General features: G+C 44.4%; 2 protein-coding genes across 5 annotated transcripts in view; one reads left to right on the top strand and one right to left on the bottom strand.

Moving 5' to 3' along the window:
* Window positions 1–13,641, top strand: part of Nrg4 (neuregulin 4) — a 73,951-nt gene extending 60,310 nt beyond the window's left edge. For 3 of the 4 annotated variants that reach the window (XM_085688781.2, XM_048417147.3, XM_048417146.3), the window contains 3 exons: window positions 6,300–6,390; window positions 6,782–6,909; window positions 12,235–13,641. In XM_085688781.2, the coding sequence (XP_085544907.1) occupies window positions 6,300–6,316 (17 nt within the window). In that variant the 3' untranslated portion in view covers window positions 6,317–6,390; window positions 6,782–6,909; window positions 12,235–13,641. The remainder of the gene's footprint in view (window positions 1–6,299; window positions 6,391–6,781; window positions 6,910–12,234) is intronic. The other variant, XM_048417148.3, reaches the window with a different exon arrangement.
* On the bottom strand, window positions 9,585–25,693 carry Fbxo22 (F-box protein 22). Its single transcript, XM_048417139.3, has 7 exons — window positions 25,478–25,693; window positions 25,178–25,316; window positions 19,909–19,996; window positions 18,064–18,159; window positions 15,405–15,569; window positions 12,635–12,800; window positions 9,585–10,566 (listed from the first exon to the last, which is right to left on the bottom strand). Exons 1-7 carry the CDS (start codon window positions 25,606–25,608, stop codon window positions 10,149–10,151), a joined length of 1,203 nt encoding a protein of 400 aa, XP_048273096.3. The 5' UTR covers window positions 25,609–25,693; the 3' UTR covers window positions 9,585–10,148.
* Between the last annotated feature and the right edge of the window lie 1,119 nt (window positions 25,694–26,812).

Raw genomic sequence — 26,812 nt, 5'->3', positions numbered from 1 at the left:
TTTCCATATATCGGAAACTGCTGGATAAAGAAACTTTTAAAATAACACACCATTCGTAACACATCTCAAAACACACAGAGGTAGTGAAAAGAAACCATGAAAAGTAGTGAGACCTGTGGTGGTCTGGATGAGAGTGGCCCCGTAGGCTTATGTGTTCAAACATTTGGTCAGAAATTGGTGGAACTATTTGGGAAGGATCAGGGTGGGGGTGGCCTTGTTGGAGGAGATGTGGCACTGGGAGGGGACTTTGAGGTTTTTAAAGATTTGTGCCCTTCCCAGTGTGTTCTCCATCTCCTGCTGGTGGATCAAGATGTGAGCTCTGAGCTGTGTCCCTGACAATATGTCTACAGCTTGTTGCCATGCTGGACTCTAAAACCTCTGGAACCATCAGCCGGGCAAACCATTACTCTAAGCCAAATAAACCCTTCCTTCTGTGTGTTACCTTGGCTGCAGTGTTCTAATCACAGCCATAGAAGGTAACTGATACAGACCTACACAGCGAACCCTAAGTAAAGACAGAGCACCACCTAAGTGCAGGGGTTGCTGTGTTGAAGGGTTAGGAAAATAGAACATTAAGATGCCACCTCTCTTCAGATTGCCTGTAGACTCATGCCATCCCAGTAAGTCCCGGCAGGTGTTGTAGCAATTGTCAGGGTTCTATAGCACACCTCTGGGGACACAAAGGACCTGGAATAGAAAGCAATGATGAAACAGCACATTGAAGGCCGTACATAGTCTGACCTCCAGCTTACAGTAAGACTACCATAACACAGGCAGCCTGGTGTTGGCATAAAGATGGTACGGGCTCGAGACACGGGACCCTAATCAGCAGTCTAAAAAGGGTGCTGTGACAATCCAACATCCACATGCAAGAAGATGAATTTATTCGTTCCATACATAAAAGTAACTCAAGATGCCTGTGAATGTGCGAAGTAAAGTATGTCTCTTCGGAGAAAGTCTTCATGCCGTTGGATTAGGCAAAGGCAGAATAGGAAAGCATAATCAGTAAAACACTTGGTATACCAGACTGTATGCAAATGACAAATTCCCACTGGTAAAAATGAAATACCAGGCACAAGAAAAAATAACCTGCAAATCAAATAAATATCTGCCAGATGGCATAAAACATACAAGAACTTACTGGAGTGGTGGTATTGCACACCTTTAATTCCAGCACTTGGGAAGCAGAGGCAGGTGGATCTCTGGGAGTTACAGGACAGACAAGTCTGTTACACAGTGAAAACCTGTCTTGAAAAACGTGTGTATGAATGTATGAATGAATGTATATGTATATGCATATATATATCTATATGAACTTGTTCAACTGAAGTTGAGACCAACTCAGAAATAGAAAACAACTGAACTAATGTGTGGACATTTCACCAAGGAAATACACAAACAGCTACTAAGCACATGAAAAATACTTGACACTGTAATCCATTAAAGGATTGAAAAGTCAAAATACCAATTAACATACTACCGCTGCTGTGATTTATTCCTTTAAAGTCCGTAGGATACAGGAACACACAGTTCGTTGCTGTTGTAAGTAGAAAGTGGTGTGGACAGTTTCTTAAAGTTTGTATGGCCCAGCAGTTCCCTTCCTAGTCAGCTACCCAAGTAAGTGAAAGCTTGGGATTGCATGATGAACCCAAATACTCACAACAGCATCCCTCCCTGCAAGCAGGGAGTGGCAATCACCCACGTGTCCATTGCCGTGCCCATAAAATGGACAGTCGTAGCTGTCCAAGCACCGCACATTTGCACACACCTTCACTTGGTCAAAGTCAGCTGTGCTGTGTGGTAGAAGCTTCAGGATACCCCGTGTGCATTTACCTTTATACTAAGATAGGTGAGTGGGCTCCTAAGGTAACGACTGCAGACAGCCCTGGAAAGAATCCCCAGGGCGATGGATCTGTCAATTTTCAACTCACCATGCCAGGCTGGGTATGAATCTACTAAAAAAAACGAAGCTGCACCACTAGCACCATATGAACCCAAAATGGGTGAGCGAGACTCCACATAATACCCAAAATTCTAAGACTCCTAGCAAACTCAGAGAAGTACTCTACAAAGTTGGGCTTGGCAATGGTCTCTTGTAGACAACACTTAAACATAGTCAACTAAGGAAATCTAGATAAACTGGACTTCATCAAAACTAAAACTTGATGAAATTAAAGGACACTGTCTACAAAGAGGCAGTCCACAGGACAGGATAAGAGACTTTCGACCCCTGCAGCTGTGGGATTAGTGCAGAGAATTCATTTCACGTGTGCATACGTGTGCATGAAACAGACAGGAGACTTTCTGAGGGACATGGGACTTTCCTGGAAAAACGTCAAGAAGCATCTATTTACCTCAAACAACCACAGGGAGACCTAAGAGAGAGTCTGCCAGTTTCACCTTGGCGTGATGAATGAGTTCATTGGGGTCACTTAGAGGACCGTAGGGGACTCACAGGCTCACCAAACGGCCAAGCCTCACTCACTGAGCTCCGATTCCGTATGGTTTAGTTGGCATCAGAACTGGTACAAACTCGGGCTCAGAGTGCTACCTAGTGTTAAGTCGGGGGAGGTGACCGCTGGCTCAGGCAACAAGCCACAGACAAAGCAGATCTAGGAAGGTTAGCGCCCATGGGGATGCTGCCTTTTCCTTTGCTGAGGTTTGCTGAGCTCAGCAAACACTGACCAGTTCTAAGAAGGCACGCAGAACATTTAAATAGCATCTTACTGCAAGATGGAGTTACTCTGCCGGCGCTCAAGGGACTAATCCCACTACAGAGAGGAGGGAGGGAAACAGGGCAGGGTGCAAGGGTTGAAGGTCATAGTGGGCAAATGTGAGCAACATTCAGTGATACACATATATGAAAATGCTATATCAATGATATACATATATGAAAATGTTATAATGAACCTATTGTTTTAATAGCGACTTAAATTAATAACAAGAAATAATCCTGAATAAATAACTCTTAACAAATAAAAACAACCCAGTTCAAAAATTGACAGAGGATATCAATAGACATTTCTCCAAGAGCATGTGATGTGTTCAGCATCACTGACCACTGGGGAGATAAAAAGGGAATTGTGGACCCCTAACACATTAGGGCAGTGGATTGTTTAATGACCATGTGTTGGCAATGATGTATAGAAACTGGAACCCTTGGGCCGGGTGGTGGTGGCATATGCCTTTAATCCAAGCACTCAGGAGGCAGAGGCAGGCGGATCTTTGTGAGTTCGAGGCCAGCCTGGTCTACAAGAGGTAGTTCCAGGACAGGCTCCAAAAACTACAGAGAAACCCTGTCTCAAAAAAACAAAACAAAACAAAAACAAAACAAACAAACAAACAAAAAAAGAAACTGGAACCCTTGTATATTGCTGGTAAGAATATAAAATGTTATGGTCACTGTGATAAACACTGTGATAAATGGAATGACTGGTCTTAAAACCACAAAATCACAGCTGGGTGGTGGTGCACACCTTTAATCCTAACACTTGGGAGGTAAAGTCAGGTGGATCTCTGAGTTTTAGGCCAGCCTGATCTACAAGAGCTAATTCCAGGGAAGGCTCCAAAGCTACAGAGAAACCCTGTCTTAAAAAACAAAAACCAAACCAAAAAAAAAAAAAAAAACACAGATTCATCATTTTTTAAAAGATCTATTTACTTATTTAATGTACATTGGTGTTTTGCCTGTGTGTATATCTGTGTCAGGGTGTCAGATCCCCTAGAACTGGAGATACAGACAATTGTGAGTTGTCGTGTGGGTGCTGAGAATTGAACCCGGGTCCTCTGGAAGAGCAGTCAATGCTCTTAACCTCTGAGCCGTCTCTCCAGCCCACAGAATCACTGTTTTATCCAACAGTTGACTACTGGGGGTTACAAACATAAGCAAATATCTTTACATCCGCACTCATAGGAGCTGAATTTGTAATAGTCAAAAGGTGGAAAGTCATTCCTCTGTCCGGTGATGTATGAACTGATAAGTAGATACACATAAATGGAGCATTACTTAGCCTTAAAAGGGAATGTAATTCTAATACTACAATATGACTGAACTCTGAGGACATTACACTTAGTGAAAAAGCCAGATGCCAAAGTAAGCACTGTGTAACTCCACTAAATGAGATGCTAGAGCAGTCAGACCTACAGAGACAGAAATCGTAACTGTGGTTACCAGGGACCATAGAGAGAGTTATTGTTTAGTGTGTAAGGTTTAGTTTGGGATAATAAAACATTCCTGGAGATGATGACTATTCCTATTATATGATTTTACTTAATGTCACTGAACTTGACAGTAGTTAAGATGGTAAATTCTGTTACGTATTTCACAATGAAGGACACGCCATCATGAATGATGTCACCAGATGATGCCCTGAGCTCTCATGTGCTCAACATCATCAGTTCCAAGACGCCAAGAGGATGTGTCCCTTACAAACTGTGCACAGATAAAACATGCTTATCCCTTCCCTATATGCAAAGACACATTTGTGGCAATCAGAAGAGGAGGTGGAAAGATGGTGCTGGCTAGGAGCACATACTGATCTTACTGTTCAGCCACCAGCACCTGGGCTGCAGCTCACAGCCACCTGTAACTCCAGCTCCCGAGGGTCCTATCCCTCTGACCCCATGAATACAGAACCCTTCCCATACCACATACACATAATAAAAGAATAGGAAGCAATCTCACAGCCTTTCTACGTATAAAATACACCCTACACTGGGGAAATTTAAATTCAAATTGCTTTTTTCTTGGCATATTAGTTGTTTACTCCAGAGCTCAGGATGCCCTGGAACTTGCTGTGGAGCTTGAGCTAGCTTCAAGCTTGAAACAATCCCATTGCCTCCACCTCCCAAGCGCTGGTGTTACAGGTGTGCGCCTCTGTGCCTGGATACAATGGGTATTTTTTTAAAGATTTATTTATTTGTATTTTATGTGCATTGATGTTTTGCCTGTATGTATATCTGTGTGAGGATATCGGATCCCCTGGAACTGGAGTTACAGACAGGTGTGAGCTGCAATGTGGGTGCAGGGAATTGAACCTGGGTCCTCTGGAAGAGCAGCCAGTGCTCTTAACTGCTGAACCATTTTTCTAGCCCAAAATGAGTCTTTTAATGGAGGAAAAAAGACAACCAGACCATAACAACAACCAAAAACCAAGATAGGATGAGTTCTGGGCTTAGTTTACAAAATTAACTTATCTGACCAGGCATTTCTCTGGCCAAACGATGTTAGTGTCTAAGGCCATAGCACAGCAAAGGAGACGAGGGCTTCAGGCTGAGATAAGAGCTGGCCTCTGAGATGAGCCCCTTACAGACACTAGGACAGACTCAACAGCCTCAGCTCCGACGTGTGCTGTGAAAATTACAAAGGTCAGAGGCCATAGTCAAAGCTGGTGCTGATAACCACCACCCCCAAAGCCTCGATTCAGTCCATCAGGGAGCAGAACAGGTGCATTCTGGGATGAGGACTCTGGGCAACCCTGCTTACTGGTTCAGTTAGAAAACCCACAGCATCGTCCCAGCATGTACTGCATGGTGTCCCTAATGCCTGCGACCTGATCACGAGCTCCTGTGCCTATGTGTGCTTGTCACCATGGTTGTTTCAGAAGGGACAGTTCCTGAGAGTCTCAAGTCAGAGGTACTTTCTATACAAAGGAAAATGGAGGCTCAGAGGTCAAACTTTTGCACCTAGACGCTAATAGAGCAAGAATTTAAGCCCAGATGTGTCTGGCTTCCAAACCTATGCTTTTCTGTCTTTCCTTTTTAAGAGTGGTATTGTGCAGAGATCACAGGACACTATTACGGGATCAGTTCTGCTCCTTGCATGGCTGGGCTGTGTTGCCGGCCTCCAAGCCCATATTCCCTATTGCATGTGGCCTCCAACAGGTCCTTGGGGACTGCTGACCAGAGCAGCTCTGTCTCCAGGATTCTCCCTTGTGTTTGCTATTTCTACCATGTTTGGGATCTGCTGCTGTCTTTGCTATCAGCGACTTGCCCTGGGCTGGACCCTCATCCAGCCTTTGTAATCGTGGATATTTTAGAACAGTCATTACGCTTGTTAGAACTTGAGGCAGCAGGAAGACAGAGGTGTGCACTTGGAAGACTAGCATGGGGATGCTGACCCGCTGTGCACAGGTGCTGCAGGGCAGCTGCTGCAGATGCGGATGTCTGAGGTAAGTTCACCTCAAGCATAAACTGCAGGTTCACACGTGCAGATAAACGGGTAGGTGGACATGTATATGTGGAAAACCATATTGTATTGTGTATTGTATTGTGTGCAAGTACAATCTTACTTTTCACAGGTCACAGAGATCACTGAAGGCACACTCCGTGAAGGGCACTATTGCAGTCACCTTACACAAAGGCAGAAAGTAAACCGTACGGTGAGAGAAGGTAACACCTTAATTCTCATTTTCTTAGCCGTTAAGTCTTGGAAAGCAGTCCTACCCAAGGGTGCTGGCCATCAGCAGCAAACTATCTCACGATTCCATTCAGTCCATGATCAGGATAGCCGTGGGCACCATGGGCTGTGTGGCTAAGTCACGAGGTTTTGTTAGGTGAAGTGTGTTTAATGCATTTTGACTCGTGACTATTCTCAGCTTCTAGAAGGTTGGGCAGGCTATGACTCCATAGTTATGTGGAGGCTTGCTCAAGAAATGTGAGCAGGTGTAGTTCCCACCTGCCTCCTTTTACTCCGCTGCTTTAGTAAATGCTTTTTGACAAACGCCTGTTGTGTGTCTACCATCACAGGTCACCAACGCCTGTTGTGTGTCCACCATTACAGGTCACCGAGTCTCCTTCCCTAAACAGTTCTCCTGTTCCCAAATTCAACTCTCCCTCTCCCCGTGGACCTGTGACAACCGCTGATGTCTTCACTTCGTACTTTGCGGACTCTAGCACTGCGATCACACGGTAAGGAGTCTCAGACCGGCCTCTTCCCCACAGTCCGCCATCTTAGAGTCTTTCCCTTTTGGAGTTCACAACTGCACTTTCTGTTTTAATGGCTGTAGTTTTTGTTTCTCTTATTTGATGGCTTTTTAAATTTTTTTGAGAATTTCATGTATTTTGTGTGTGTGTGTGTATGCATATGTATGTATATATACACACACACTTATGAATACAACGCACTGAGGTCATTTTGTGTTGCTCATGTATGCTTAGGGCTGACCTCTTGGGAGTGGCTAGTCTATCAGAGGCTTTATCCCTGGAAAAGACCAATTCTTTCTCAGCAACCAATAATTGCCTGTATCGCGTCTAGGAATGACTTTTTGAGTCATCATCCCCCACCCCATCCCACCTCTGCCCCCTCTCTATCTCTAGGTTTGCTGGTTTGTCTTTTAACAAAAAATTAACACCCACTTGTTTACTCTCCAAACCTTTTGCAGGTTTGTCATTTGACAACCCTCCTCCCTCCACATCTTGGATTCAACTATTTATAGAGCAATCTCCTTTTATGCCAGTTTCCCCAAAACTGGCTGGGAAATCCTTTGACAGGCAGTTAGTCAGTCCCTAAGCTTAGGAAGCAGGCACAGTAGAAAGGTCAGGGTGTTACAACAGTGGCTTCTCTGGGTGTTTGTGTGGTTGTTTTCGAATGTCCTAATGTCTCTCCTCAAATGGTCAATTCTCCATCTCCACCCATCTTCTCTGGACTCTGGCTGGCATTTGTGGATCCTTGCAGCTTTTACAAGCAGTGCCCACCAACTCCCAAGTGAGACAAAATCAAAAGAATCCAACCAACCTAACACCTCTAATACTATCTAGAGGGCTACAGCTGTACACAACTCTAAAGATGGGGAGGGAGGGTCTCTTCCACTTCATCCAGTTCATGAATGAGAACTGGGTGTCTATGGTTTTAAGGATCTTTGTCACAAGGGAGAAAGGGGCTGAAAACATCAAGAACCTAGTAATCACTTTGAAGATGGATTTTCTTGGCCAGGGTGATTCACTGCGGTCTGTAGCTCTGGTTTTGGGAGACTGTGGACGAGGTGTGTTTACTGGGTAAACACGGGGTGACCGAACCTTGGACAGTAAGAAAAATGTTAAAACAGCCGTCTCAGATTGTTTTTCAGCCGAATCATTTTCTATTAAAACGAGCGCCGTCATGCTGGTTTTGTTTGCTACTGACCTGAACAAAAACAGGACAAAAATTTACCTTACACTCAACCCTCTTACCTCCAAAACACCTGCCCTATAACTTTCTTGACTTCTGCCAGGAATTTTTTACTTTCTACCAGCACATGTTGTAGAAACTTATCTCCAGATGTGGCACAGGACAGAAGTGAACTATCCATACATAACAAAGGCACATCCAGTACACATCACTGCTTGCCCTGTGGTAACTGTACACAATAACAATGTCGCTCTGCCTGTGAACACATGTGCTTCATTCACATTTCCAGCCCAACATCAACCCAATCCACACCCAGTTTACCACTGAAAATAAGGGAAATTACCTTTATTTTCATGGGTTGGGAGTCTTCTGCTTCCATCAAAACTGAATTTATAGTGAGGTTAATTTGAGCCAGACTTTGTGGTTATAAAATGAAAAAAGCACCTTTTTTTTTAATTGAAAAATTTCCAGTGTCTAGAAAGCACTCAGATTTCTATGTTTATTTTTACTGAAATTCTTTGCATGTTCATTTTGTAGCAAAACCACTTGTCTTTTGCTACTGGCATCGTAGATCAATTTTAAACAAAATTGAGAAAACTAAGGTAAGAAGGCTCCTACGGGACACGCCCCTCATACCCTTCACAGGAGCATTCTGCCTGCTGGACCATTTCTGCACTACAAGCTAAGGTTCCACTTCCCTTTCCCTTGGACCAAAGGGATGGAAATGTATTCGGGGAGGCAGCCCTTTGGAACAAACTAGACCCCCAGCTGCATTTTCACTTGGTGGTATAGAGAAGTCAGTGATTTCAAAGCCTTGCTGCTGACGATCTCCTGAGCCTCTACTGAGAGGCAGCTCGGTATGTGGACATACCTTCACTGCCGTGCTCATTCGGCATTGGTTAAATCTGATTACTTTTGTAGCTTTATACACATCTGCAGCAGTTGCCATTTCTAGGCATGTTTGTTTTTGACAAACCAGCAATTATTTCTTTTAGTACTTGTATTTGATTTTACCTACCAATTATCTAGTGTCCTTTTAGTAGAAACCACTGACCAATACAGAAATGTCATCTTGTAAGCATATCCTCCAACAACGACCTGGTGCAAATCCACATTAATGTCTGCCCTGTACAAAGTCTAGAAACAGTCAGCACAGGTTCATTATGGGAATCCAGCAGAAGATACCCAGGATCCCTGTGGTCCTCTCCACATAGAGTACTGACTTCTCCGTGGTGTCCAAGGTGACAAGCAGTAAGGAGAAAGGGACAGTCCAAGGTCATGCCACTATTAAGAACACAGTAAGTCCTACTGAGAAACACAGGCTGTGAGTAAGTGAAATCCAAGCTCCCATCACGGCCTGCTCTATATGCTCAGGGGAAACTGGCGCTTCCTCACTTCTCTCTCCGCTCCAGGCTCTCACCAGGGGAGCAGCTGACAACCTTCATGTCCCATCAAAAGCAATGAATACACTAGTTGGTGGGTTTTCAAGTGTATTTTATTGGTATAAAACCAAAATATGGTGATATAATTTTCAGAACTATGTGAAAAAGATTGTTCCCTTGCAGTCTCTTTACCGTGAAGAAGAATGCTAACTTACCTACGAGAGCAACTTTATATAGTAATAAAACAAAGGTAGTTCTTCATCAGAAAAGTAAAGTCAGTAAATTTGTTACAGCTCCTGAGAAAACTGAAAAGCAGGAAAGACTCCACCATCTCTTTAATTTTCACCTTTAAGGGGAAATAAAGTCATGATTCTGCTAAAAGTTCATCAACTACTACAAGGTCTACAACCTCCATCTTCCTGGTGGCCTCCTCCCAGGTGCTTGGCCACAGAGGCTTTGCTTGCGCCTGACACCAGCCTCACTTTCTTATCTGTGAACAAAGCTGTCCTTCATCTGTGTATTAAAACCCACCCAACATGATCTCAGAGCACCAAAGCTACAAAGCACAAGTTTTGTTTTGAAATACTTATATCCCAAGTTTCTGTTTTTCTGAAAAAGGCAAACCCCCAAAGTTACTTCCTGTGAGAGCCACTCTCCTCCTATTTGGAGGCCCCCAGGTGAATGAGCGCCATGATGGTTGTGTAACTATGGAACAGGTCCTCTTCCTTTACCTCATTACACCTCCTCAGTATGAAGTTCCCGGTGACTATCCTGTCACATCCAATCTCCCCATTTCCGAAGAAACCGAATAAGGGGACGCTGGGAAAAAACTTCCTAAAGGCGTCGGCTTCCACGTTCCCCTTGGTTCTGTAGTACTGAAAGCCCCGGCCCACGCACGCGAACATGAAGCCGATGGTGTTCTCTTCTGGGATGTTGGCGGCTTTGAGACGCTGCATGGCTGCCTCAGCCGTCTTGTTATCAGTCACATCCTCACTGAGGAGAACTGTGGCGCTCTGGATTCGGTGTCCACTAAACGACAGTCCAACCACACCTGTGGCATCAATATCCAGAGGCTTCCTGGAAACAGAAACAGAAAACCATCACCACCTCCTGATTAACTGGGGAGGGAGCTCTGCTGCCTCTGCAGTGTATGCTTTACCCCAGACTTCTCCTCCCAGACACACCTGCACTGGGTCTGTGGTGGGGCTGCTGGGAAGCACTCTGACACGAACTGACAGCCCTGTCCCTGGAGTATGACTGACATTATGGCACCTCACCCCATCCACTGTTAAATTATGAAAAAGATGTATTAAAAAATACATCATCGTGGTCCAGGTGTGCACTCAGGGAGGCAGGTGGACCTCTGCGTTGAAGGTCAGCCTGGTCTACAAAGTGAGCTCCAGGACGCCAACAGGCTGCTTCGCAAGAAACCAAACAAAAATACATAATCAAGGTGGTGATTTTCAACTCTGCAGGTTTTAGCTTTGTGTTAACTAGCCTTTAAACAACTATGATTTCAATTTTTGAGCCTGAGTTTGAATTTTAAAATTTCACAACTAGGGGGAAAGCTGGAGAGGTGGCTCAGAAGTTAAGAGCATGTTCTGCTTATACAGAGATCCCAGTCTGATTCTCCGCTCCCCGCAACAGGGATTCATAACCTAATGTCTCTGGTCCTTGAGGGCACCTGCACTCATGTAACAGACACACACATATCAAGTAAATTTATTTGAAACAAACCTTTCAAGCCCCTTTTCTATGACACTGATTTTATGTGGAAGCCTGGGTGAGCATGCATACGTCATGGCATATGGATGGAGCAAAGGAACCCTTTCTCTTTCCACCGTGTGGGTCCCAGGGATTGAATTTACATTCTCAGCCCTGGTGGTGAGTGCCTCATCAGCCCTATAAAGACTTTTTTAAATCAAACATTTTATGCTTACAAAAGAAAATGCCTTGTTAGTTAAGCTACAAAGCACACACTGAACACCCACTGGGAGGAAACATACGCCGATATTACATTTATCAACAACTGAATCTACAGAATGCACGAGATCCTCCGGGTGAGCAAGAAACTAAGATAGCGGGGCACCAAGCATCAGTGGTGCATATACATACACACAAATAAAATCCAGTATACAGGTCCCAAAACTGAAGGCCAGGGGATACCAGTAAGATACCACAGGCTGCTGTTCCCTGGAGAGGGGGAGATGCCGCCCCTCCCCGAGTGTTAGAGCCTGACAAGTTTTGCCATGAACACTTGACCCGTGTGCCTCCTTATCAAGGAAGCATGGAAACACTTTAAATGGCTACAGTCTGATCAAGAGAGAATTTGCGAGACACAGAGACCATCTTTGAGAGGTAGAAGTTTGCTTCAGACGAAAGTATTCAGTCTTCAAGTAACTGTTCAGAGATAAGATTGCAAAGTCCCACTGCAAGTTTCCAACCCAGGACTTGACTTGCTTGCTGCTGACCTTGCAGCGGCCACTCCTGTGTCAGCTTAGTGTGTGCACAGACCCTGGCGTCAGTCCATTTTCAGCTCATTCAAAATGACTTCCACACAAGGGCACTGATACCTATTTAAAACAAGCTGCTTCAACCTTGCCTTAGTTCCCTTTTTCCTTTAAAACTTTAGTCTGCCTTACTTATTTCCATGAAACCTCTATCTCCCAGTCAGCAACTCAACTCTATACTGAAATAAGCCTTATGCATTTATTTTAGCCTCATTAATGACTTCTTTGTTTGCAGGAGCAACATCATAAGGAGGACCAGAGCTGTAAAATATATCAACAGTCAGTGCTGAAGGAGCCTAACTCTGATGTTCTTAAAGGACAATAAATACAAGTTTAGTTTTTTGACTGCAAGCAGAATTGTGTTCAGTGAGCCTCTTGGCAACAGCAAAATGGAATGAATTGGTACATTAGCAATTCCTTTTCTTTTCTATTTTTTTGAGACAGGGTGTCACTTTGTAGCCTTGTCTGGCCTGGAAGTCATCAGTGTAGACCAAGCTGGCACTGAATTCTCCTGCCTCATAGTACTGGCATACAATGCCACACTGATTCCTCAGATTTGTTGTAAAAATCCAAGTAATAAGAACCCGAAGTTATTTCCATTCACCCTGGGAGAAAAGCAAAGTGCACAGGCTTACTTCTCAGAAGTCAGCGAAGACAAGTTGTCCACCTGGCCTCCAGCCAAGATGATGTTCATATTGCTGAAAGTGCTGACCACTCGCTGCAGGTAATTATTGGCTCCCGCCTTACAGCAGTTATAGCCAAAGACAAGGACCACACGAAGCTCAGGGTTATCCAGAAGACCTGCAGAGAAGCGAGAGCTAAGACAGCCTTAAAACACAACGAGCTGTCAGTTATTCCTGCTGACTGGCTGGCACTGGTGTGTGCTGTGCAGCACTGACGTTCTTGGTTTCCATTAACAAAAACCTAAACAGCTATTTGAATATAATCCAGTCAATCCTCACACAAGCAAGGACACAGTTACAGACTGAACAGCAGCCTAGCGGACCATGTTGGGTGGTTCCACATTCCAACTCCACACGTGCCAGTGACCTAGAGTCTCTAACGTGGTCTAAAAGCAGCTCTACCACAGCAGGCAGCAGGGCTCGAGGACCAGCAGCGTCTCATTCCCAGAGCTCCAAGCATCCACCTGAGTCTCTGGCAACCTGTTTTCACAGCATTCATTTGACACCGAACAGTATTACAACAGGTGACTTCTGAGACAGGAAGAAAACGCAGCCCCTAACTACACAGATGTTTCCATTTAACACAGTCACATGCCTTCCATGGTGATAAAAGGAAAGGTCCCTCAGCAAGACTGAAGCAGGCTAGAAGGAAAGGGAAAGGAGCCCCGCTGACCACAATGCTCAGGCTTGACCAACTGAGAATCCTAGCACATTAACATCTAACTCCATGCTAGTGACCTAGAGTTTGTCTTATCAAATATCTCTCCTGCATCCCAGGAACCGTCCTGTGATGCCAGCTTAACTTCTCAGCAATCCTTTAGTGACAGTTTTTGTAAAGACAGTGACATGTGACTTTTTTTCTGAGTAGCCCCCACCCACTTTCCCTGAATATCTCTCAACCCCCATGCTGAAATTTATATTAAAAACCTTCTTTAATAAACTAACTCTGCTTTACACTAGCTCATCCTGGAATTCTTTTTTGTGCTGAAATCTAGGAAACTTTACCTTCAGATCACAGCATGGAGCTGCTGACAAGACAATCAGTTACTGACAAATAAAACTTTAGACTCTGCCCCTGGGTCAGTTCTAACTCTCCACATAGTAAACCTCGGGTTAGCACAGTTCTGAAGGTTCCTCCCTCTTACAGATGAGTCTGGCACATTGAGACCCACCCTTTTCTTTAGTGGAACACATTTTTCTGAGTAGGAAGAAGTTTGTGGAACAACATTCAAGTCTAGTTTAGAAATGGTGTCACTTCCAGGGACGTGATCACTTGGGCCAATGGCACGGCTATCCAAGAGAAGTCGGTGTGAAGAGACACTCCAGAAGATGTGCGCCTGACATCAACCTCTGGTGTCCACACAGATGGACCTGCAACATACGTGCACATGGAAAAAGGGGAAGTAGTCTAACCATCCTGGAAGCCATCCTAAGCTCAAGCCTGTTTCCTAAATAGTCCCACTATGGGGACAGAGTGCCTGCACCTGTCCAGCTTTCTACGGAGCCCACATGCAGGGCTTTGAGCATTAGCTGCCCACACCTTACTGCTCGGCTCCATCCCTTCCACAGCCTCTCTTACTCTCCTGTTTACACCGCTCAGGACAGTGTAAATGCTGTTCTCAGTATGTATATTCCATCCTTTGAGCCATAAACCTAAACTTTCCCATTTTTCGATTGCTGGTCTTTAAGTTGGGACAAGCTTAACTTTTCCAAAACTATTTCCTTGTCTGTAAAGTGAAACTAACCTGTAAAAGTTCAAGGACTCAACAGCTGATTTGTATATTAGCAACATGGAAACCTGACAGGCGGGGAATTGATTATTACGTGATATGTCTGCATGCTAATACATCACGGAGGTGTATATCTTCAGGCGAGCTCATCTACACACAGACGTGGAGTTAGCACTAAGTAAGTCTAATGAGCACAGTGGTAGTTTTAGCCCAATCATCTACTTTGCAGATGTAGACAATGAAAAGCCTTCACACTGCGCTGCTGGAGTAGCCAGCTGCCTATGGTAACAAGTAAGTTTCCCCATCAGAGTCTGACACTAAACCTACTTCAATTCATCCACACTTGTTTTCTCAAACTTGGGAGCAATCCTGACTGTTTATTTCCTCACTTCAAGTCCATGCCTTCTCTTCCAACGCCAAGATTTATCCTCTAAAAACTTGTATAGTAAATGGTTACTAGGGATATTTTTAAATGTTGTTTTTCTGTTTTAAATAACAAAAATAAGACAAAATTATTGCTAAAATTCAACTATAATTAAATGCATGCATGAATTCATGGATCTTACCTCACAACTGTCTATAATTCCAGTTCCAGGGAATCTATGTCCTCGTCTGCTCTCCATGGGCAGCACACACACACATAGTACATATACTTACATACATGCAACAGAATACTTATATAAAAAATGTTCATCTCTGGTCATCTAGGACTTTATGGCAAATAAAACAATTTGAAATGAATTGGACCAATCACCAGCCTTGTCAACAGTAGCCTAGCAGTCACTAGCTGGCCAGAATTAAAACAGATCGAGTTAATCAACAAATGGGCATTTAATAATAAAAACAATGCTGGGTATGTGCCATGTACCTGTAAAACCTCAGCACTCAGGCAGAGGCAAGAAGATTCTGAGATCAAGGCCAGCCAGAACTATATAGTGAGACCCTGTCTCAAAAAACCAAATAAGTAAATAAAACAATAAATAACAACTTACCCACTTCAGCAAGCTGATGTCGTTCGAGTGTTAAATTCTTGGGGTCCTTAATAAAATGAAAGGGCTGAATTTTTATCCCTTCAATTTGAGGGAATAATAAAGCAAAACCAGATTCTCCAATTTCTATTTCCTGAGGTCGGTTGCCACCTGATCCCATCGGCGTCACTAGAGAGCAAACAACAGTGTCAGGAGGACAGCCAGCAGGAAGTGGAGCCAGTCGGAGCCTTAATCAGCCCACTGCATCCTCCTGACTGCAAGTCAGGCTGTTATCAAACAGAGAGCTAGTCGGAGCCTCAATCCCACTGCATCCTCCCGACTGCAGGTCAGGCTGTTATCAAACAGATGCTCTTAGAGCAAACAAAGTTCTTTGACAATTTTAGGGTTGTGATCCCTGCAACATACTTTCAAATATGTTCAGAAAGAAAAGCTTTCAAAAAGCTGAGCACACACCTTTAATCCCAGTACTCGGGAGGCAGAGGCAGGCAGATCTCTGTGAGTTCGAGGCCAGCCTGGTCTACAAGAGCTAGTTCCAGAACAGGCTCCAAAGCTACAGAGTCCCTGTCTGGAAAAAACCAAACAAAAGAAATGCTTTTATAAACAGAGAAAAAGCAGGTATGCACATTGTCTGCAGTCACTGAGTCAAGATGAAGGGAACTGCTGCTCTTCCAGAAGACCAAGGTTGAGGTCCTGTCACCCACAGAGCTGGCCACAATTGTCTAACTCTGGTTCCAGGGGATCTGATGCCCCCTTCTGGTCTCTATGAGCACCACACATGCACATGGTACACACATACATGAAGGCACAATGCCACATACATAAATCTTTTTAAGTGTTAAGTTTCTAGAAATGCAAACCACAGTGTAGGGGTGGTGGTGGTGGGGGATGGTGGTATTCAAAGAGAAGAACCCAAAAGACAAACCCCACATGATTCACATACTGTGCAAGTTTAGGGTAAGGCCTGAGCTAGTGCCTCAGGCAGACCGTCCCAGAGCCTGGAGTCCCGCAGCCAGGCAGCAGCAGTCCTTCTCTGCTCCTTCAGTAAGGACAGTGTGACCAGCATCCTCAAGATTCTGCCGCATGACTCCCCACCAAGATGCACCTTCCAACTGCAGACTAAGCAAGTTCCCCACCCCACTGCATTTGGCCAGTATTTTATTCCAACAGCAACAACAAACAACCCCTACAGAGTGCAATAGGAAAACCTAAACAGTGTTTAAATGTGAGTAGATGCAGGACAGTCCACAGTAAAACAGCAGCAGAGTGAGCCAGCCCGGTCACAAGTCCCAGACAAGTACCCAGTGAGCACACAACTAGTCCTTAGAGAGCGTCAAAGAATACCTTCACATCTACCAGTCTGACTAATGGTCACAGTCAATGTGACCCAGCAGCAAGATGCACAGCAACTACACCCTCCAACATTGCTCATGAGCACAGAATGGTAGAATCTTCGAAAACTTGTGGTTCTTTTCTAGGTCAGTGCTAAAACCAAGCAAGTCCAACTCCTTAAGTTTCAGAGAAACTTAAAATTTACACAAAACACCAGCCTCATTCACTATACCTAGGACCAGAAAAACCATAGCCTATCAAAACAAGAATGGGAAAATAAATCTTGTCCCATTTATATCATAGAAAGACTCGAACAGTAAAATGAAGGGGGGGCGTGGCTCAGCTGATAAAATGTCTGCTGTACAGGCATGAAGACCAGAGTCTTCTCCCATACCTGACCCCCAGACACGCACTAAGGTCAGGCAAAATGGGAAGTAGAGAAAGGCAAACCCCTGGAGTTCACTGACCAGCCAGTCTAGCTAGAACAGTGAGCCTAGTTCAGTGAGAGACCCTGTCTCAAAAGAAAAATAGAAGATGACACTTGGCAACCTCTGACCTGTACATGCAAACACACATCTTTAAAGGAATTACTTGTAACAAATCCATCTCAAAGACGTGTTAAATATTTATACCGAGTGAAAGAGCCAAAACACAAAAAGAGAACAGCCAGTATAACACACTGACCTGGCAAAACTACCCTAGCACCACAGAAGTCAGAATAGGGGTTTTGGCAGGGACTGTCAGGCAAAAAATAAAGAAAAAGCTAGGCTCAAAGCATCAGCAGTGAAGACCAGAAGCCTGGTAAGACCAGTGTCTTGGCCACTGTACTACTGCTGTGAAGAGACAGGACGACCAAGGCAGCTCTTACAAAAGGAAGCATTCAGCTGGAGGCTTGCGCAGTTTCAGATCATCATGCACGACCATCACAGCAGAAAGCATGGAGGCAGCAACAGTGGTACTGGAGAAGTAGCTGAAAACCACATCCTGGGTCGCAGGCAGAGGAGTCCCGTCCCCTGCCGTGGAACAATCCTTTTCTACACTATATGTATTGCTCATATTCATATGACAGACCAGACAGGAATGGGGTACGACTTTCCTAATTTGGGGCAGGTATAATAAGATCCTTTCTTCCCTGTGAAAGGCTAAGGGAAGGCAGGGATTGCATGCCGCTCTTGGGCAGCCTTGCGATCTGACAGACACTAACAGAGATGTCTACTGCTGCTGTTGTAGATGACCAGAGATGTAAATGTGCCGCTCTTCAGCTGTAACTACTTCACCAATCCACGGGACCCCACACTAAACTAAGAAAAAATAAGTTGTTAATTTCTCTCACCTACAATTCCCGGGGTCACAATTCCAAGGATCTGACACTGCTTGGGGAACAGCTTCTCGAGGGCAAGCGCTGTCTCCATGGTAGTTCTTTTCCTCGCTGTAACAATAAAGCAGCACAATTATTAAATATCCACTTTTCATTGTCAAATCTGACAGTGTTAAAAAAAAAGACACAAAAAGCAATATTTAACAACCGAAAAGGTTATGAGGCTGGGGGCATAACCCAATTGGTAGAGTACTAGCCTAGCACACAAGAAGCCAAGGTTCGACTGATCAATCATCAGCCATGGTGCTGCATGAACCCCAAAGTGGTGCATGCTGTGGTCCTAGCACATGAAGGTGGAAGCAAGATGGTGTAGGAGGTCCTTCTTTCTATGTGTGGCTTATATTGGTTAATGAATAAAAAAACTGCTTTGGGCCTGGCAATAGGGCAGAACTTAGGCAGGGAGACAGAACTGAATGCTGGGTGGAAGAAAGCAGAGTCAGAAAAGCCATGGATCCTCCTACGCCTTAGATGGACGCTGGTTAGAATCTCTGGTAAGCCACTGCCACATGGCAATACACAGATTAATAGAGATGGGTTAAACTGAGATGTAAGAGATAGCCTATAAGAAGTTAGAGCTAATGGGCCAGGCAGTATTTTAATCAATACAGTTTCTGTGTGATTACTTCGGATGTAAGCTAGCCAGGCTGCTGAGACGAGCAAGCAGCCCTTCTCCAACAGCAAGCTGATCAGAAGTTCAAGGTAATCCTTAGCTATACAGTGAGTTTTGAGGCCAGCCTGGGCTACATGTGACCTTGTCTCAAAGAAAAAGAAAGAAGCAATAGAAGGAGGGAGGAAAGAAAAGAGATAGGGAGGGAGGGAGGGAGGGAGGAGGGAGGGAGGGAGGGAGGGAAGAGGGAGGGAGGGAGGGAGGAAGTGTGAGAAGGTGGGAGGGAGGGAAGAAAAAAGGAAGGAGGGAGGAAGAAAGAAAGGGAGAGAGGGATGGATAAAGGGGAGAGGAGGAAAGAGAATGAGGGAGGGTGGGAAGGAGAGAGGAAGAAGAGGTACTTTATAAGAAAGCCTGAACTTTTGTTTTGTTTTGTTTTTTTACACAAAGTTTCTCTCTGTAACAGTCCTGGCTGTCCTGGAACTGACTTTTGTATACCAGGCTAGCCTTAAATTCATGGAGATCCGCCTGCTTCTGCCTCCTGAGTGCTCGGATTAAAGGCATGTGCAGCCACCACCACATGACTAGCTTGAACATTTTGATTAAAATAAGCGGTTTCCCCATTTTTGTGTCTGTTTTATTCAAATTCTAAACCTACCCTTTGCCATTACTAGTTTGCCCAAAGGCAGCAAATTCGGCGCAGCCCTGAGTCCGCGAGGTGCTATTCACTGGGTCTCTGTTCAGCCGATGTCACCGCACAACTACTGCTTGACTCTAGTCAGTGAGAGCCAAGTCAGACAGGCACAGATCAGAGTCTGTGCCAAAGGGCCCCATCTTGTGTTCTTGAGTTGGATTTTCCTTTAGCGAGTCAAGAATGCAGTGTCTGCAAACAGCTTTGGAACCTCATAGCGCTGCATCATACATGAACAGGTTTGGGTAACCAAAGCCAGGCTCTTGTTTCAACAAAGAGAAGTACAACTGGAGGCTTAGAGTGTTTCAAAACAAGAAAAATCATTCTGAAAAACCTTGTTCCAGTTGTACCAGGAGGTCAGACATCAATTTGCACACAAAGGGCTCCTTAGCTCAAGCCAGACAGAGGCAGGAGTATGGGAACGGTGCCCAAAAGCCTCAGAAGGCTTGATCTTAGCACTAGGAAATGTCGGAAACAAAAACCCAACCCTTTTTCCTATGTATACCTCTTTTATGGCCACGGCACTCTTCCAGGTTAATGAAATTTTCAGAATCTGCCATGTAGAGAACGGTCTGTGGTAAGATGCAAACATTCTGCAAAGAAAAAGAATTGGATCTGAGTCTGTAAATGCTCCTGTGCTCCCCAAGAATCTGCCACTATCCCTAAGGACAACAAAGCTACTGCCTCCCTCCCGAGTCCTCACTGCTGCCTCCCCCCCCCCCCCCCGCCAGTCCTCACTGCTGCCTCTCTCCCTCTCTCCTTCCCTCCCTCCCGAGTCCTCACTGCTGCCTCTCTCTCTCTTCCCCCCCCAGTCCTCACTGCTGCCTCTCTCCCTCTCTCCTTCCCTCCCTCCCCTGAGTCCTCATTGCTGCCTCTCTCCTTCCCTCCCTCCCAAATCACTCCTACTCTTATCAGTTTATTTACTGAGTAGCAGTATTTTTTTTTTCAAATCAAATCAAATCAAACTTATCTCAGGTCTCAAGAAGTTCATTTACTCTTTTAGAACAGACATTTGGTTTACCAGTTAAAGCTGCCTCTCACTTTACTGGACAGGAATGGCAATAAGAAGCATCCCAGTGGCGGGTGCACAGGTTGTACCCCCCTTCTGGTTTTCCTTTCCAGCTCCAAGCTCAGTATTACCAGACCTGCCCACACTTGAACACATTCCCTAGCTGCCAAGTACCTTAAAGTTGTTTCCTTTAAGGTACCCTAGAACAAACCTCTCACCGTCTGCTCCTAGATGCCACACCCTATGTACTGGGGACCTCCATGTGACATCCTTTACAGCTTGTGCTGTGTCCACTCTGAGCAGGGTTCTTCACACCACTGGTTTTCCTAAGCCTCTCATCACAGACAAGTGTTTTTCTACCGGAGTGGAATAAGGTACAGACTATGGAGCACAGCTTCACTGCCCTGCAATCTGGAGGAGGTTTACATGTTTCAGAGTAGGTTCTAGATAAACTCATGAAAGACACTGAATACTATTCTGTGGGCTGGGTAAGACCTATGACCTATGGATACAAATTCTTGGTTTCACCAGACTTTTCTGTTTGTTTGTTTTGTTTTGTTTTTCGAGACAGGGTTTCCCTATAGCTTTGGAACCTGTCCTGGAACTAGCTCTTATACACCAGGCTAGTCTAAGATTCACAGAGATCCACCTGCCTCAACCTCCCGAGTGTTGGGATTAAAGGCATGCGCCACTGCTGCCCAGATCACCTGACATTTTTTAAAGTAACTACTTGATACAATTTAAATTTCCAGAGTTCGTACATATTTTGGGAAGCCCTTCTAGATAAAACCTGGCAACACTCAGACTGCTTGACTCTCAGCTATGGCTAGGCAGACCGGCTAGTACCTCCAACTCCACTGAGCTACCAGACCTACTTGGTCTATTGAATTAATAATAATAATAAACCGTGGGATTATTTCACCCAGCAATTTTGCTGAGTGAAGTAGTCAGAACCTGCTTCTGCCTCTGCTATAACCAGCAGATAAATTTCAAAGTAGTCAGGTCTTGAGCATCCTGTGTTTAGATAAATATACAAGCCTTGTCTTGAGAGTCTAAGATTCTTTTTTCTGGCATTTACACGTCTCTACTTCCCTTCCTGTTCTCCACTAGAAACTATGCCAAGCCTTAAACACTGTAGCATAAGGCACCTGGGACTACACTATTCAAACAAGTTACAAATGGCAAGCTGTTTTATAAAAAAGTTCAAAGTATTTCTAAGAGGAAGTTAAGCAACTCCCCTTATATCTATTAAAATACTCTATCCACAAGATGATTTGGAGAACAAAGAGAAAGCAGCATGTACCACTTAGAGATCATGCTTCTGTCTCACTACGAGTTTGATTTCTTTAAGGCTACTACTAACTGAACTTTAATAGTGATATTATGAGAATTCTTAATATCCATCGAAAATTTATATCCATATATAATAAATAACATGTTATATACATTATCTTTTTGCTATTTAATCCTTAGACAAACCCAGTAAAGATACAAGAGAATTATTGTTCTCCCTTTTCAATTTATAAAAATGGAACCTAAGGCTCAGAGAGGTCAAAGCTACATGGCTAGCTTGAGCCAAAAATGGGTTATTGTCTAAGACTCTCTGTATATAACAACCGCTACAACGTATAAAGTTCACAGCCATAGAATAATGCCTACTGTGGTAAAAAGTTGAAAACAACCACTGGTAGTTTAAAAGAGCATTTAAAAAAGAAAAAAAAATCAACAATTAGATGACACTAAGTATATAATTTAATAATCTGTTTTCCAACACTTTAAACTTTTGATTTCTTATGTGCATGTTCAATTATGTGCTGTGTGTGCAGTGCCCGCAGAAAGCAGCTGCAGTCACAGGCATCTGTGACTGGGAACTGAACGCGGGTCCTCTGAGCCACAGACAGTGCTCCTAACCACAGAGCCATCTCTCCAGCCCCTTTATGAAAATCTTCTTATCACTGAATGGACCTTGTAATTTATAATTTCATGACTTCTTTTACGGTACAGCGGGTTGTTTTAAGCTCCCTCACTGTATATGATGCTCCAGAGAACACTTCTGTGGAAAAAGCTTTGCTAGTATTTTAAATTTTCCCAAATAACAGATTTTGAAAAACAAACTGTAAGGTTTTAATCAATGTATCAGAGAGAAACAATACTCCAACAGGCCTGGGAGATGTTAGCCAGCTTTCTGGGTATGAGTCCAAGAGTCCAAAAGAGCAAAAAAGAAAACCTACACAAGATTAGCATGGCACTGAGGACAGCACACTTGGGACAGCCACATTAAAGACAAGAGCCAGGGCCGGAGAGATGCTGGAGAGATCAGATCGATTGCTGTTCTTTTGGAGGACAGAGTTCACAATCAACTGTTAACTCCAGCTCCAAAGGATCCGATGCATTCTTCTGACCTCCGTGGGCACCTGCACACATGTACACATATATAGACAGACACACACACAAATAAAAGCTTCGTTTTTTAAGACCTAGGTTTCCTACTGTCAAAAAGGGAGATATAAACGTGAGAGGAAGTGAGAAAATATCTTATGTAGGATTGGACGCATTGCACTTAAAGGAACTTAAGAGTTTCCATGCAGATAGAAACATAGTTCCAGATACACATATGGTCAGCTCTTTCCACCTCTCTCTTCATTCAAGGACTCAAATGTGGCTATTCAAAAAAGGGGGCGAGCGCATCTGTACTGAGCATATACAAACTTTTTCTTGTCATTATTTACTTATATAGTCTACTTAGATTAGAGATTTAAATTTAAATATGAGGGTAAGCTATGCAGGTTAATACAAATACTATGCCACTTTATGAGGGACTTGAGCATCTGTGGACTTCAATATGGGGCAATGAATTCCCAACATTACCAAAGAACAACTACATATGCGGATACATACATGTACTCCTATCTGGGCTAAAGTAGAGGTAGCAAACCCCTCAGCAGCAGTGAGTACTTACACAGTACAAATCTTAGATTCTAAATACCATCTTCCACTAAAAGAAATCAAGACTATTAGAGAAACCACTAATTTCCCGAATGAAGCAGGCAAAAAACAAGTTAAAAACATCTGGTACCAAAAAAGTAAGGTCATCCCTAAAAGACACTGAAGCTAGATTGGAAGCTCACTAGTCAAACCAAAGACAGTGTAAGCACAAGACAGACACAGTAACAGATACAGCTTTGAATAAGAGACTAACAGCATGTGCAGATATAAATGTATTTGAAATAGAGATAGATAGATAGACAAAAGGAAAGCGAAGACTAAGTTTCAAAGTTTCTATCCAGAAATACTTATTCATTGCAGGACAGAAATTTTAAAGGTAGAGGCTTCTGGTAGATATCACCTGAATCGAGTAATTTAAAGTAATGAGACAAATGAAAACCAGAGGCCACCTGGAAGAATGCTGGGAGAACACACCCTTGCTTTCCCATCACTCCTGACAAAATCTAATCAACCTCAGTCACACTCAATTTGTGGATGTTCTACAAATTAACTGGCCTTGGATTTTCTTAAGTGTTGAGGCAGCAAAAGTCAAGCTGGTGAAACCGAACAAATCAAAGAAACATGCCTTTTAGTTAAAGTCACTGGGAATTGAATCCTTTTGTCATCAAGAACAGTACTGGGGCAAAATCTGAATGGGAGTCTGAAAACTAGACAGCTGTATGTTTGCAGTCTCTTACTGAAGGATGCATTTATTACTATCAGCTTTTATTTTAATGCTAAAATTATCTCCAATTTGACCAGTGAAAGTCCCCTTCAGGCCAACCTCAGATGTCTTTTTAAATAACGTATTATCTTAGTTTAGTTTCTATTGCTGTGGTACTGACCAGCACTGAAAGCAATCTGGGGAGGAAAGGGCTCATTTGGCTTACATATCCCTGATGACAGTTCACTGAAGGAAACCAAGGCGGGAACCTGGAGGCAGAAACTGAAGCAGAAGACATAGAGGAGCGATCTTTGCTGGCTTGCTCAGTGTGTTTTCTCATATACCCCAGAACCACCTGCCCAGGGCTGGTACAGCCCACAGTGAGCTGGACCTTCTCACACCAAACACGAATCAAGAAGATACCCTACTAGAAGATGTCCTACTAGTCTACAGGACAATTTGATGATGGCATTCACTTGAGGTTCCCTCTTTCCAGCTTGTGTTAAGTTGAAAAAAACAAAACAAAAACAAACTTTAATAAACGCATGTGTTGATGATAATTTTCCAATCTGGAGGTTACACTGTCGTTGAATAGAACATTTATGTTTGCATATTATACATACTAAGGGATAAGATGTAATGGACCATCAAATTGGCAATTTCCTCTCAAGGGTCCCTGCCTCTCAGTGAGATACCGAACTTCACCACCTTCTCTATAATCTGTCTTCACCTCCCGGTATAATGACTTTCCTGGATCCAGGGACGCAAATGAGATAAGGGCTGTGACTTAAGTAATTTAGGTAGAAATTTTAGTTTCATTTCTAGTGTGTGACCCTGATAAGAATGCCTTCATTGCAAAACAGAGACAAGTGAAGGGTCTGCAGAAGTTGTAACAGCGACACCTGTAAACTTCAAATGCCCAACATCTAATGAGCACCCGCAGCACTCCCTTACAAAACCTGACGTTTATTACAAAGTCTTTCCGGACTACGAGCAAAGGTCCCCCAAATTAAAAGCAAAAGCATGTATCATAACCGTGATTTTTTAAAAAAAAAGTTCTGAAAGATGGCCCACCAGCCCTGCAAATGACTGTCCACGGCTCACACCCATACTTGCCTCAAGCGCCTCTGCTACCACGCGGACCAAGCAATGTCCTTCCAGGTGGCCGGCCTCCGCCACCCCAGCGGAGATCCAGGTTACGCTGCGGTGGGTCCGCAGCACTCTGCGTACACACTCCCTCCATAGGCGGCACACTCTGGGGATGCAAAAGCACAAAAGGTTGCCGCCGGGTGGATCGCTCCCGCCTTCTGAAGCGCTGCAGGGGCCGAGCGCCAGGAGACCTGTGCAGGGGTCCCGGTCTGGGCAGACCTGCCACCCACGGGGACGAAAGTCTCCTCCCGCCCCATTCGCCCTCACCCGGCTACCCGCAGCAGCGCCTTGGCGGGCAGGAAGGTGAGCACACGCTCCACCACCTCCGCGAGGTTACTCAGCACATAGGTACTTCGCGGGTCGGTGGAGGAGGAGCCGCCGCCGCCCACCGGCTCCATTCCTCGCCTACCGGCCAGAAGCCCTACGGAAGCTCAGAAGCCGAGAGGTCGGCACACCGCCGCCCACCCGGGCCCACTGAGCAGGCGCACGCGCCACTTCCGGCGGGCAGCTTCCGTCACTGGTCTTACGGCAGCAGCTGTGCGCCGCGTTGTAATGCCTTCGCTGTTCGCCCGGAGAGGAACGGTGCAGCTTGGCCCTTGAGCCGGCTGCAAACACTCGATTTATTCGGTGAATCTGGTTAACACGTTAGCCCTTAAGTTTTAAACGAGTATTTTAAATAGCAGTCGCTATTCTTTGGCCACTAACAGTAATTTCTGCTAGAAGCATACCCCAAAGCAGACTGACATTTTCAAATAGAAAGTATGCTTTTGCTCGTACTAGATCTTCATCCCAGGGCTACTGAATCACAGGAGACGAGGCCCAGGAGTCTATTTTAACAAACCTTCCGGTAGTTCACATACATATTCTGAACCATAAATGAAAAGAACAGATTCAGCTTCATTGCAACTGAATTCAGTTGTTTCCTGATTGAGGGGGGGTTTGGTTCCCAGCTACTTGGTTTGACCTGGTACTTCTTGTTTTGGCCTCATAACCCCTTACCTATTACAGCATTTTGAGGTGAGCATGGTGGTGCATGACTAATCCAGCAAGATGGAGGCAGGAGGTTCACAAGGCAAAAACAACCGGAGATACTCAAAAAAAAAAAATTAATGAGGGATAATCTAAACACATTAGTAACTTAAGTTTTTGTTTCTTTGTTTTGTTTTTTCGAGATAGGGTTTTTCTGTAGCTTTGGAGCCTGTCCTGGACTAGCTCTTGTAGACCAGGCTGGCCTCAAACTCACAGAGATCAGCCTGCCTCTGCCGCCCGAGTACTGGGATTAAAGGTGTGCGCCACCACTGCCTGGCTTTTTTTTTTATTTTTATTTTTTTAATGTAGAAAAACCTCTTAAAAAGCACCCTGCCCCTCAGTAACAAACTGCCACTTTCTCTGGAAACCTTATGGCTACTTAATAGCAAACATAGATGGCATATAGTCTCCAAAAACTTGACTGTATCAAGAATGTGTGAAATCCCAAAAGCTTTCTGTTAATAAAACCCCCAGCAGGTCTCAGGGTCTCCGGGAATCCTAAAGTCCTACTTTCAGGACTACAGGCCCCAAACTACTCAATGGACCCACTGGAGGTGGGCAGCGGCATGTGAT

Source organism: Myodes glareolus, chromosome 4, assembly GCF_982192425.1.
Source record: "Myodes glareolus chromosome 4, mMyoGla1.1, whole genome shotgun sequence".
NCBI lineage: Eukaryota > Metazoa > Chordata > Mammalia > Rodentia > Cricetidae > Myodes > Myodes glareolus.
The sequence above is the reverse complement of the archived record's forward strand: the minus strand, read 5'-3'. Positions and strand labels throughout refer to the sequence as shown.

What these genes read in the sequence shown, in the direction of transcription:
- Fbxo22 (XM_048417139.3), bottom strand. Translation starts at nt 25,608, where the DNA reads ATGGAGCCGGTGGGCGGCGGCGGCTCCTCCTCCACCGACCCGCGAAGT. An exon ending in GCGCTGCTGCGGGTAGCCGG is followed by an intron (nt 25,317 to 25,477) that starts GTGAGGGCGAAT and finishes TTGCATCCCCAG; the next exon opens with AGTGTGCCGCCTATGGAGGG. An exon ending in TGTGACCCCGGGAATTGTAG is followed by an intron (nt 15,570 to 18,063) that starts GTGAGAGAAATT and finishes TTTGCTCTCTAG; the next exon opens with TGACGCCGATGGGATCAGGT.